Source organism: Psammomys obesus, unplaced genomic scaffold, assembly GCF_907164565.1.
Source record: "Psammomys obesus unplaced genomic scaffold, mPsaObe1.curated_primary_1811, whole genome shotgun sequence".
In the NCBI taxonomy this organism is placed as follows: domain Eukaryota; kingdom Metazoa; phylum Chordata; class Mammalia; order Rodentia; family Muridae; genus Psammomys; species Psammomys obesus.
In genome coordinates, this window is record NW_026593286.1 from 30181233 (window position 1) to 30195531 (window position 14299).

The 14299-nt window shown below is 40.3% G+C and overlaps 1 protein-coding gene and 1 pseudogene across 1 annotated transcript in view; one reads left to right on the forward strand and one right to left on the reverse strand.

Moving 5' to 3' along the window:
• Positions 1 to 14299, reverse strand: part of Fam117b (family with sequence similarity 117 member B) — a 77606-nt gene that overhangs the window by 25550 nt on the left and 37757 nt on the right. Inside the window, exons 4-5 of the mRNA XM_055616798.1 lie at positions 7773 to 7865; positions 5062 to 5175 (exon numbers count right to left, since the gene is read on the reverse strand). Coding sequence (XP_055472773.1) covers positions 5062 to 5175; positions 7773 to 7865 — 207 coding nt within the window. The remainder of the gene's footprint in view (positions 1 to 5061; positions 5176 to 7772; positions 7866 to 14299) is intronic.
• On the forward strand, positions 11820 to 13118 carry LOC129683623 (probable arginine--tRNA ligase, mitochondrial; annotated as a pseudogene).

Sequence of the window (14299 nt, forward strand, 5' to 3'; positions counted from 1 at the left end):
CCCAGGTACCAGGGAAGGATTTCCTCATTAAACCTAACATTACCTTTGAAGACACAGGAGGCTGTAGTCCTTTCACTCCTTATATAAACCACATTCTAAAACATCTGAAGAGAATAAAACTAATCTTTTCTTTCAAGAGCCCCTTAAGAAATTTTTTTCTTTCTTTCCTTATTTTTTTTCCTGGCACCCCCAGCACCTCTCATCCAAACCCACTTTAGGAATTAAATAGCAATAATTTGTTTTCCTAAACCAACAGAAGTTTCTGAAATAATGTGAATTCTAAATATAAATCAGCATGCAAAAAAGTAAGTGGGTTATCAGCTTAGCTGAGAGTCCTCTAAATTCTAGAGAGAAAGGGTAAAAAGTTCTTTACTGTCTTAAGATGAAAACCCCTCTCATCGACCTGACAGGCTAGGGTCAGATGGAAGGGAAGGAAGACCTCATCTATCAGTGGACTGCAGGAGGGGCATAGGAGAAGAGGGAGGGAGGGCAGGATTGGGAGGGGATGAGAGAGGGGGCTACAGCTGGGATACAAAGTGAATAAACTATAATAAATAAAAAATAAAAATAAGTAGTAAGTCTCTCATCGGATCTGTACTTTGGAAAAATAAAAAAAACAAATAAATGCTTACTGTTTTCCCAATCTCTCTGCTCCAAGCAAACATTTCAGTGTATTCTGATTTACTATGGCTTCTAACTAGGCAGCGCAACACTCCACTGTCTCTATGCCTGCATGTTACATCCGGGAATGTGGTGGTTTGAATGGAAATGGTCGCCCATAGCCTACATTTAAATGCTTGGTCGAAAAGGATTAGGAGGTGTGGCCTTGTTGAAGGAAATGTGTCACTGGGAGTGGGCTTCGCCAGGCCCTGTGTCTCTCTGCCTGCTGCCTGTGAATCAGGATGTAAAGCTTCTTCACCATGCCTGTCTGTTTCCCACCACGATGATCACGGACTAACACTCTAAAACTGTAAGCAAACCCCCAGTCTTTTATAAGAGTTGCCTAGGTCACGGTGTCTCTTCACAGCAATAGAGCACCAACTAAAACATGTATAAAAACTAAGAATTAACCAACGAAAGAACAATAGAAAGGGTGGCCAACAGTAACGATAAGACATCTCCATCAACACCTGACATGGATGTCTGCCTCACAGCATGAAGATGAGAACGGAGTAAGACAATGAGTCTGGAAATATGAGAAGGCTTTCTTCTGGAATTTAGTTGAAAAGAGCTAACAAACAGTGAAATTTTTGAAGGGTAAAAAGCTACCTAGAGGGCTGGGGAGATGGCTCAGTGGTTAAGAGCACCAGCTGCTCTTTCAGAAGACCTGGGTTCAATCCCCAGCACCCACATGGGAGCTCATAACTGTCTGTAACAGTTCCAGGGGATCCCACACCAATATAAATAAAATAAAAATAAATAAATTATTTTTTTTTAAAAACTATCTAGACTGGAGTAGCACTGAATATTTCAAACATACTCTAGGACAGGCCCCATGCTCAAGAGTGGTTACCCAACACAAAAAGGCCTTTATGTTTTTTATGTGCATTTTTCTTTTTTTAAAAGAGAGAAAGAGAGAGAACATGAAACTGGGTAAGTAGAGCGGTAGAGAAAATCTTGGAGGAGTTAGGGGAGAGAGTAAGACTAGGATCCAAATGTATAAAAAAATTTAAGACAACTTTTTAAAAAGGTAAGAGCTGGTGGGGCTATTTATTCCAGACTGATTCATTTTGCTGTGATTGGGAGAATTGGCTATAATCTTGGGAGACGCCAGTTCCTCAGCAAAGATCCATGATGTCAAAGCATCAAACACAAAATTAAAAACAAAAACAAAAACCCTATCTGTAGCTGAGAGTGGTGGCTAAAACCGCTAACCCCTGCACTAGAGAGGCTGAGGAGGGAGGAATGTGCTTATTTTTTAAGGTCATGTTAGGTAGGCTACACAATAATTTACAGGCCAGCCTGTACAACAGAATGAAACATTATCTCAAAAAAAAAAAAAAAAAAGGAAAAATAAAAATGTGCTTTAATAGACAAAGAGGATGTTGAAAAGGCTGTTCAGAAAAACACAACCAAAGGCAGGTGGAAACTGGTGTGTGGAGCGGCCACAGACAGCGAGCACAAAGGCCCCAAACCGCATGAGCCTTCTTCTGTCACGCTACTGTCTTTCAGTGGTGTGAGCTCACTCTTGCTCACCCGGCTCAGTGCTCCGACATGACACTATTCTGTCTATCACAGATACTACAGCAGTGCTTTCTCCAGTTCTGACCCTACACAATCACACAGCAGTCCTGCTGCACTGGCAGAGTCCAGCGCAGACCCGCAACCCTCATGTGCAACGTACCTCGCATTCCTTAGGAGACATGTTTGTTTTCTCCTATCTCACTGTCTTTTCATCCTCAAACTACAGTGTCCTCAGCCCAAAGAAATAAGAAAATCCTTGGGAGAGCTTTCTCACTTAAGGCTGTACGGCAGCCAAAGGGTGACCACGGTTTTCAATTCCTGCCTCAAAATCAGGTCTTGCGGCTGTCAAGGCTGGCATCTCCTCCTCTCCTGACATCTACACCAGTACTCAATTCTGACGTATGCTGCTGTTTTTTCTAACCAGGCTATTTATTGCTTGAACTACTCTGAGTGAACATTATTCTGAGGACTTTATCATTTCCGAAAACCCAGGATGTGAAAATTTCTCACCTAAGAAAGTTATCAAGATTCATTATTCCCAACCAACAGTACTAACTTGAACTCCCTGGGACAGAACTACAAAATATGAGCTGTGAGACTTATTTACCAGTTGTGACTAAAACCATTCAGAACCGAATGAATTAATCTTCTGCTCAAACTAGTGACTTCTATAAATTAGACACTATCATAACAACTTTCCTGTAATTGTTAAGGGATAATAAAATCTCAAATGTTAATCTATATACTTTTTTCCTTTTGTGTGTGGGATCCTATACTGAAAGCCACAGCTGAATCCTGAGTTCCACTGAGGTCTGTTTCTTCTAATCGCTTTCAGCTGTGGCTTCTGTAGGCCTTTCATCCATTTTGCCTTGCTTCCCACCACCACAAAGTTTCTTTTAATTGTTTGACAGTTTCGTACTGTTATCTAATAAATTCTGGTCAGGGAAGAGTCTAGCTATACGGCCTAGATATTTGTAAATGTATTTTGAGTCTTCTGAGTCACTCTTTTGGAGCCTGGGGCCGGGAGGAAAGCATGTAGCCCTACATGTAGCCTACACATTAATAAACTGGTATTTCAAAATCCTTTCTAAACCTTATCAACTCCTGTAACACACGACTTAATTAGATAAAATTCAATCTTAACTCTAAAATGAGCTAAAGTGAAAATATGATGGGGAATACAGAGCAATCTTGTTTTTAAAGAAATTAACAGAGTAGTTATAAAAGAATCAAAAAGGATTTGGTTGATAAATTCATCTGTATAATCATAAATCTCCAGCCCTTTGACTGTAAACATGTTAGTTTTCAGTTAATATTCCACTTGACAGTTATTACTTTTGTGTTTTTGTTTTGTTTTTAGTTTTTTGAGACAGGGTTTCTCTGTGTAGCCTTGGGACTGTCCTGGACTTGCTCTGCAGACCAGGCTGGCCTTGAAGTCACATTAATCCCTCCCTAGGTGCTGGGATTAAAGACATGCACCATTCCTGGCAACAGTTATTACTTTTTATTACATATTAAATTTTACATCTTTTTTTTGCTGACAGTTAACAGTTTAATTTCTCAAAAACGAAACTGTATTTTTTTAACATATTAAACATCCAATCATATTTATATTTTTTAGGTTTTATTTTACATTTAATTATCTGTGTCTATGTGTCTGCATCTTTGTTTGAGTATGTGCATGTGAATGGATACTGAGAAAACGTCAAGCACTGGATTTCCTGAAGCTCGTTACAAGTTAGGTGCTGGGAAACAATCAGTGCTCTGCGAAAGCAATGCTCTTGGCTACAACCCTGACACCCCAATCATATTTTGTTTAAATACAATCTTATAATTGGAGAAGAGCTACTAGAAACTAAAACCAAACTATAAATTTATAAAACTCAAAATTATTTCTTTACTCAGACTTTCTAATGCATAAAACTCACATATAGTAACAATCATAAGACTTTATCAACTCAAAAAAGCAAACCTTTTTTTCTATGAAGGCTCAAACAGTAAATATTTTAGATTCTGTGGGCCAGATAGTCTCTGTCACAACTACTCACTGATACGTTATATTAAGAATGAAGCCAAAGACAGTATATAAAGAAATAAATGTCTACACCTCGTAAAACTTTACTTGCAAACAGGTGGTAAAGCAGCTAGCTTCCACCTGCTATCACATCTTAAATACTATCAGAAAGTCCTGGACTGGCCTTCTAGTTCCCTGGTCTCTGACCTACTGCTCCCACAGAAAACTGAATGCAGGACCCTGTATTCACAAAGCTTTGCTTTTGGGATCTGAAAGATTCAATCATGGGATGTGAAATAAACCTGCTCCCTTCTTGCCAAGGAACCCTGGCCAGTTTGAATTCAGATAAAGCTCTATGGGTAAGCCACTTACTGCCCTCTGTAGATTTTCTTTCAGTTCGTTTTCCCTCCCAAAAGACACTGAGACAAGAATTATTGCTGCCAATCTTCAGGTAACATCACTGAAGCTAAGAAAGGATAAATGTCTGTTCCACGGCCAATGCTATGTATGGTAGCCTCCTTCTTCAGCAAAGCAGGTTAACTCAAAATGTGTAACTGGAGCGGGGCATGGTGCACACCCTCATCCCAGCACACGGGAAGCAGCGGCAAGTGGATCTTTGTGAATTCGGAGCCTGCCTGTTCTACATAGCAAGTTCCAACACAGCCACGGTATGTAAAAGAAACCCTATGGGGGAGTCCCAAAGGAAATAAAAAATGGATCTGTCTCCTAGATGAAATAACATCAACTTAGGGGAGGGTGGAAGGCTGTGATTGAATACTTAAACCATTGTTTCAAACGTAGTTTTGGACATTTTGTTCTAAACAATTACAAACAAGCTAGAAGAAAAGCAGTTTCTTTCTCACCTGGCTCTGGTTAATAGCTGCATGGTTGCCATGGAATGGAGACTGTCTTTCTTTATCTCGATGATGGCGACTGCTGTGTTTGCTTCTCTGCAGTTGCTGGCGTAATTTTGCAATCTGAAAAGGAGAAGAACAGGCAGAAACAGTGTTTTTCACACTAAGTAAAAACACATTCTTGAGGGTGGGGCTACAGCTGGGATACAAAGTGAATAAACTGTAATAAATAAAAAATTATATTTATAAAAAAAGAAAAAAACATTCTTGCTTAATAAGAACCAATAAAATTCACCCTTAATACCCTGAAAATTTAAACATATTACAAAATCTAAAAGAACATTTTATACATACATTCACGTATATATTCATAGACTTAAAGAAAAACAGGTAGGGCTGGCGAGATGGCTCAGAGCACTGTCTGTTCTTCCAAAGGTCCTGAGTTCAATTCCCAGCAACCACATGGTGGCTCACAACCATCTATAATGAGATCTGATGCCCTCCCCTCTTCTGGTGTGTAGGCACTCACACAGGCAGAATATTTAATAAATAAAAATAAAAGAAAACAGGTATAATCGATATTGTCTTTAGTCTTGAAGCTTCAAGTATTAAACAGTTTTCTGCATTTAAATTATGCTCTTAGAAATAACTTACTCTCTTCTTGCCTTTACAAGTACAATTAGATATTCACAAATCCAGCCAAGTGTGTTAGTGTGAATGACCCTAATCCTAACCCTCCACACACCCATGTATCTGAGCACTTGGTCCCAAAATGGTGGTGCTGTTTGGAGTGAGCCTTTGGAGGTGAGCCTTCCTGGAGGCATATCACTGGGGGCAGGCTTTGAAAATACGCTTCCTCCACTCTCTCTTCTTCCTATGTTTTGCTGAAATGTGATCAGCCTGTTCCTACCTCCATATTCATTCCCCTCTCCTCTCCTCTTCCCTCTCACTTTAAGCCAAATAAAACCTTTTCTCATTAATTTGCTTTTCATCAAAGTATTTTATCACAACAACAGGAAGGAAACTAGAAGAACACCAAGCCAAGAAATACACTTAAGATAAAATCTTTTTAAGTAACCAATACAATTTGCTGTTTCTGAACTAGAATCTCATTAGCCAAGTGTATTAGTTACTTCAGTATTGCTGTGATAAAATATAATGACCAAGGTAATATAGAAGAAAGTTTACTTGGGATTACAGCTCTAGAGGGATTAAGAGTCCATGATGGGAGAGCAAAACATAACGACTGGAACAAGAAGCTGAGTGTTTACATCTTTTATTACAAGTATGAAACAGAGAGAGAACTCAGATTGGACATGACTTTGAAACCTCCAAGCCCATCCCCAGTGAGGTATCACTCCAGCAAGGCCTCACCTCCTAAACCTAGCCCCCAGCAGGGTCATCAACTGGGAACCAAGTATTTAGATGTATGAGATTACAGGAGACCTCTCATTCAAACCCCCAAATCAAGGCTAGTCTTCAATTCCTGATCCTCCTGCTTCCCCTTCCCAAATGCTGGGATTAGGTCATGCCAACACACCTGGCTACAAATACAATTTCAATGGCAAGCTCATTATTATCCTTTCGCTGGGTTTTTCTCTTTTACTTCTACTATGGGTAAACTGCAATGCCAGTAACTATAAACACAGAAAACAGTAGCAGAGCTGTCCATAATTGAGATACTAAATTTCAAAAATACTGCCATAGCAGAAAAAAATGTCAGTTTCTTAATCTCACTAATTTTATAAATTTGATGTCTGTTATTATTTCTAGGTACACAGACTCTCCTATTTAAAACAAGGCTTGCATCATCAGATTAATAACATGCACATTTCCTATTCAAATATTTTCATTTTACTCTTTTTTTGAGAGGTGTGGGCTCAGCTGGCTCCATACCCTGACTTCTGAGATTATAGGTATATGATAATTTTTGGCTTCATGCCCTAAAAAAATTATCAAATCAACTTTTTCTGTTATTATTTCTCAAGTAAACGGGGAAAGGTGGGTAAAGCGCTTGCAGCTGAGTGCAGATCTCCAGTAGCCATGTAAAATCAGGGTGGTGGTACTCACCTCTAGCCCTGTGCTGGGAATGACCAGCCGGCCTGACTCCATCTTAAGGATGGAAGCTATTTAAGGGCAGAACAAGTGTATTTGTTTGCTGCAAAACTCAAGCTGACATGGTCCCTGCCCTATGCAGTTTGACTCACACTTAATTGTACCCTGATAAGATGAAATGTTTGAAATATTCAGTTAAGTTCCTACATAACCAAGGTTCCTCTGGAAATCCCCCAACCCTTGAAAACCCTATTAGACTTGCAGTTTGGGGCTACAGAAGCCCCACTTTTTCCTATGTTCAATGCCTTTTTTTTTTTTTTTAAATATATTTCAAGCCTCACCTTAGGGAGATAGGCCCATCTGATGGAAAATAAAGCTTGCTTACTTTGACCAAAGAATTTGGGTGATGGAACGATTAAAACTGTGACAGCTTCAGTCAGAGACCTTAATTTATCTCAAAAAGGTAAGAGTGAAAGTAGTGGACATCTGCCACTGACTTCTTGTCTCCACACATTCACGCACAGGCACACAACAGCCTCACACAGACACGCATGCACACATACATACCTTCCCATGCTGGGAAAATAACATTTACAGTCCACAACTTTAAGAAACTAGCCAAATGAAAAAGCCGAATTTCTGCTTCCACAGAACATTTTGCTGACCTCTTTGAGCTGTTCTGTGCTGCCCCAGGATGCTGAGCGTTTATGAGACCCTTTCTTCTTTTCAGCATATTCTTCAGCCCATGCACTCTCGGTCTATTGTGGAGGCAGAAAAAAAGTTATTTTGACAAAAAGCATTTAACAATAGCACATCAGACTTTTTTTCTATTAAATAATATATGCCACATAAAAATCAGAAATATTAGAACATATTTAAAGATTTTAAAGATTTTATTATTATATGTGTATGAGTGTTTTGTCTGCATGTATATACGTTCGCCATGTGTGTGTGTCTGTGGATGGTTGTGAGCTACCATGTGGGTGCTGGGGAATAAACCCAGGTCCTCTGCAGAAAGTGTTCTTTTAAGCACTGAGCCATTCCTCCAGCATATTTTAACCACAAACGACACAGAAGTCTCTGAGCACCAGTTGATTATAATCAGTATTTTAACCTTTCTTTCACTTCCATTACCAATAAGGTCTCTACAAATCTGTACGCACATCATTAACAGAGCACAGCACAGAGGCGTGGTAGCAGCAGTTAACGTTTCTGGGCTTTCAGGCTTGGCGTGGGGATGTACACCTTTGATCCCAGCACTCAGAAGGCAGAGGCAGAAGAACCTACAGCCTGTCTACGGACTGAGTTCCAGGACAGCCAGGGATACATGGAGAGACCCAGTCTGAAAAAAGGAAAAAAAAGAGAAAGAAAAAAGGGGAAAGGAAAAAAAAAAAAGGTCTCAAGGATAGAAAGCAGAAAGGTCTAGAAACAAACTTGACCCCAAAGCCCATATTATTAACCTGATACTATACAGAGAACAGCCTCAAAAACATTTAATCTTTAATGGTTATATCAAATTCAAATTTGGAATTTAAGTTTCAGAAAACACAAATATAAGCAAAATCTTTTTTTTTTTTTTGGGGGGGGGGTGCTTTTCAAGACAGGGTTTCTCTATGTAGCCCTGGCAGCCCTGGACTTACTTTGTAGACCAGGTGGCCTTGAACTCAAAGAGATCCTCCTGTCTCTGCCTCCCTAAGTGCATGTGCCACCACACCTGGCTACATAAGCAAATTTCTGACACAAGATGTTCAATCCCATGAGTAATAGGAGAAATCAAGTTTAAACTTAACTTTGACTAGGAAAGATTTGATAACATAAATGTTCCTAGATTGTCAGAGTATAATTCAGGACAGCCTTTGATAAAACTTTGGGAGCTGGTGTCAAAGTTTTAAGTCACATATTACTTAACAATTCAACTCCCCTTCTGGCAATTTAACTTGCAGACATGCAAAATGCACCTCTTTGTGCATGGAAATGTGGCTGTATGTTCATATGGAAGGATACGCGTGTGTGAAAGCAATTCGACAACCTCAACTGACATTCCTCAGGAGCCATGTGTGTATGTTCAGAGATAGTCTCTTACTGGCTTTGCACTCACCAAACATGCTGAGTAGCCAGCAAGCACCTGTCTCTACCTCCTCAACACTGGTATTACAAACACATACCACCACTACCAGCTTTTTGACCGTGGTTCTGGGGCTCAAACTCAGGTCCTTCCACTTCACAGCAAGCACACTGATCTATTTATCTCCCCAGTGCCCAAGCATGCATCTCTATATACAAATGAGGCATTCACAACATTCCTTACAGCTCTGTTCTCACAAGTAAAATACCTGAGTGATACCAGAAAAAAGCCGCCTTTTAGGCTTGGCTATACAAACTAGAGCATTTAATAGAATCCTATTCAGCTATATAAACAAACAAACACGGTAATACATAATATATATATATATAACAATCATTAAATGTACTGTTAGTGAATAATTTCAAGGCTTAATATGGTGTGCATGAAAACTGTCCACTACATGGAAGTGTCACAGCAAATGTTTATGTTAAACACACTACCTCCTTAAGAACATACACAGGGGCTAGGGTGGGTGTAGCTCAGTTGGTAGAGTGCTTGCCTAACATGCACACGGCCCTGGGTCTGTACATTCCCAACACTGCATAAACCAGACTGGTGGTCCACTCAGACTTCAGGAGTTAGAGACAGGAATATTAGAAGTTCATGGTCATCTCAGCTATACAGGGAGTTAGAGGCCATCCTGTGATGGAATACGCCACAGCTTTTTGTTGTCGTTGTTTCGTTTTTAAAGAATATTCATGGTAACAAAGAAACTGACTACTGGTGGCCTCCTTGTGAGGACAAGGGTCTTTGCTGTATACCCTTCCGGACATCCTGAATTTTTTCCTATATAAATGTAGAATTTACACAGAACAATAGAGTGTTTTAAGAACTACTGCTACAGTTTGGCAGTTTGGGTATGCATAACCTACCGCTTACTAATTAAACATGGTCTATTTTCAAATAAAAATAAAAATGACAGATTTCCTAAAATCAAGAAATTGTGAGCCGGGTGTGGTGGTGCACGGCTGTAATCCCAGCACTCAGAAAGCAGAGGCAGGTGGAACTCTGTGAGTTCGAGGCCAGCCTGATCTACAGAGCGAGTCCAGGACAGCCAGGGCTACACAAGAAACCCTGTCTCAAAAGAGAAAAAAAAAAAAAAAAAGGAAAAGAAAAAAAACTGTGATTGGAACTGATCACCTCCCCAGACCCGGCTTATACCTAGGATGACCTTAAACACAGACTCTCAAGATGCAATTCGGTCAGTACCCACTGTGCCACTCTAAATCCCACTTTCCACTGGGGCCTCCAATTGACCCTGCTGGTTCAATGCTTTTTCACATGAGGGTCTAGAGACTCTACGTCAACTGTCAAAACACCTGTCAGGCCGCACAGAGTGGCACATTCTTTTAATCCCAGCACACAAGGGAGCAGTCTGAGGACAGCGTGATTTATGTAGTCAAGGCCATTATATAAGTCAAGGCTACATAATGAGAGCCTGTCTCCAAAAAAAATTTTTTTTTCCACAAAGACCAACCTACAAATGAAACCACAGAGTATGAAATATCCACATTCAACTAAAACCAAAATTAATGATCTTCAGTATTAAAACTTTTAAATCTTAAAATAACATTCCATATAGGGCTCAGCAGTTTAGAGCACTGACTTGACTGCTCCTCCAAAGGACCCAGGTTCAAATCCTAGCACTCACATGGCAGCTTACAACTGTCTGTAACTGTCTAAGATCTGACACCTTCACACAGACATACATATAGGAAAACACCAATGCACATAAAATTAAAAACCAAAACCACAAAGCATAAAAACAACAAAATTTAAAAAAAAAAAAAAAACCATTCCTCTTATGCAGCATAATTTACAGGGTTCAGATCATACCTGTTGATGTTAAACACCAGGTCTAAATCCTATCTCAGTTATAAAATGTGTCTGACATCTCAGACAAGTTGTCTATCCCTTCTCAATTTAATTTCTGCCTGGAAAGGAGATGGACTACAGGAACTGGCATGGTTTATATTTTAGTGCATTTATCTATATAGAGTGTGTGTGGGCAGGTGTGGGTATGAGTGGGTGTGTCACAGATCAGAGGACAATTTGTGGAGCTGGTTTTCTCCCTCCATCAAGATGGTCTCAGGGATTGAATTCAAGCCCCCAGGCTCTGCTGGCAAGCACTTTTACCCACTGAGCCATCTTGCTGGCCCAGGAATAGATAATCATAAAATCTGAAGAGCAGAGGTGGGACATGAGGTGGGAGGGTGGGCCAGCACAGAATGCAGCATCCAGTGATCACACCTGTCTGCTTCCTAGTGCACTGGACCTGAAAACAGAAAGCTTGGCCACTGTCTGCAGAGCTTAAATGTCACTCGGTGTTGAGTGCAGTTGGTGCTGGCCCCAGGACTCTAAACCTCAAAATAAACAAGAAGTAAAGGTACTGCACTACAGCAAGAAATTGAAGACGAATCAAAATATGAATTAAAGAGTCCTGTTCTTCCTCAGAAGATGGTTGTTTTAAATTCAGTTCACCTAAGGGTGCCAGAAAATTTCATGTTAGACATTTGCAATCCACCATCACAGGAAATTTTAATGAATATCTAAAAGTTTCCAGCATCAAGCAACAAGAATAAGTAAGATGGGTGTGGTGGTTCATGCCTTTAGGCCTAGCACCTGGGTGGCAGATGCAGCCCGGATCTCTGAGTTTGAAGCCAGCCTGGACTACAGAGAGAACTCCAGGTAAGCCAGGCTACAAAGAGAAACCCGGTCTTGGAAAACAAACAAGAAAGAACAACTAATTTTGGAGATGGGGTACACAGTTTGATCTACTGAGAACTGATTTCCAACTGCCTGGTTATGAAGAAAAACTCCGATCAGTATCTCTTTGAAGTTATGAACAAGTTAATAAAGAAACAATCAATAATGAAAATATAGTAAAATTGGTGCATGAATTCTTCCATTGACTAGAACTGGGTGGCATGTAGGCACCCTTACTGTGACAAAGGTTTCAGGACTTGAGTACTGAAGAGAACATTCAGATTTACTGGTATCTAGGAACATACTGATGAATATTCAGAAGCATTTCATTATGAAAAAGCTCAAAATGTCTTAAAGTTGCTGAACTTCAAAACAATAAAATGAAACGTAGACCTCTCTGGGACAGCCGAGCCCTCTTCTAGGTGTACTGTGATGTGAGTGATAGAACTTCTTTGTGCAACTAGGGATCTTGCAGCTCCTATAGACCACATGGACAACTGTAACTGATGCAAGGATTTACTTGACAGTAACGGGAAGAGAAAAAACATTTTCAGCAGGGATGTGAACAGGCAGAAAGGCGCTGGCATGGACCTTCTGTACCTTCTGGAATAGTGAAGGGAATGGAGGCTCCAGTGATGTCACTTTTCTGGGAGATGTCTTAGATGAGATTCAGTCAAGGATGCTATAAAAAATGGCTTCCATTAAGAAAAAAAAAAAAAACACCCAAAAACTGGAGAACCCACAGGAGACAGCAGACAGGGTTGGGCTCACAGCTCTCACTCAGGACTTCAAAGGTTTACTCTTATTTTGACTACAGTTCAGCTACAATAATGTTTCCAGAGTCATGGGGACAGTGGAGTCTTCCTACATTCAGGTCTACCTCCATAGTTTAGAAGAGACTTTTGGATGTAGTTATCTCAATGGCTTCAACACTTCCTGTTTACAAGAGCCATGTCTGTTCAATGCTCCAGCATCTTCTCAGGTTCAGTGAGGTACTTTTTAATTCATGCACATTGCTAGGTACCTTTTAAGCCACCACGCAGCTGTGGCGCACAAAACACTGCATGTACAGGACAGTCTTTCTGAAGTGACTGGGACCAGACTACATCTTCTCAAAGCGGTCCTATCCTGTCCTAAGGGAAGCAAAGTTCTTGAAATAACTCCTGAATGTAGGATATAGTTTTTTTTTTTGGTTGGCATTTGTTTTTTGGTTTGGAGACAGGGTTTCTCTGTGTGGAGCCTTGACTTTACTGACTTGCTTTGGTAGACCAGGCTGGCCTGGAACTCACAGCAATCCACCTGCCTCTGCCTCCCAAGTGCTGGGATTAAAGTCTCCAAATCTTTTTAAATAGTCAAAAATAATAATAATTTTATAGAATATATAGTTTACTGTACTTTTAAAACTCTGTATGTGGTGTGTCTGTGTGTGCGCAGATGTGCATGCACATGTGTGTGCTTGTGGCAGCCAGAAGTGAACTTCGGTGTCGCCCTCAACCACTCTCCGTCTCCCTTGAGCCAGTCTGTATTTGCTGCTGGACACTGAAGGACTTGGCTCCTGCACTTGGGAAGCCACCACTTCTAGGCTGTCAGCTTGTCCTCAGGATGGCCGAGCTGCTGGCACACACCTCTCTTCTTCTTGGGCCACAGGTCAGGAGCTTGTACTTCCTGTCCTTGTAGATCTCTGGGGGTTTCCTGAGTCTGAAAGCTAAACCACCCCAAACTGTGTGTGCTTGCCTCTGGACAAAGATACTCTCTTTAAAATGTTGGAATGGAGCAACTAAATAATGTAAACCTGAAGTCCAAAATGGAGACAGCCCTTGGCTGATTCCCAACAACATTAAAGTCTTTAAAGTCTTTCATTCTCCATTAGCAAGAATGCAGTACTGTGTTGCTGATCCATTGATTTCTTTGCAAATGCTCCTCAAAATGTGCCTCACTTACTATGCCAGGTGCAACCCAGACATAGCTTCACCTTACCAGGATTCGCTGTCTTTTAAGTATGAAAAACAGTGGATAAATGAGTATAAAAATATTTAATTAAATACTATAAAGAGAAACTCCAAACTAACATGCAATCATGAACTGCCTGTACAATACTGGATTTTAATTCTTTTGTTGGTTTTTGGGTCTTGTTTTGTTTGAGACAGAAGGTTTCTAGGTAGTCCTTCCTAAACAGCAAAGCCACATGAAAACTACTAATTTTCCTCACAATTTTGCTCCAAGCACAGCAGTTACAGATTTTACAAAACTAAAGTTTTGTTTTGTTTTTTTTTAAACAAATTCAGAACAGACATTACTTTCTAACAAACACATTTCTTTTCTGGAGAACAGGCTGGCCTCAAACTTGAGATCCTCCTGCCC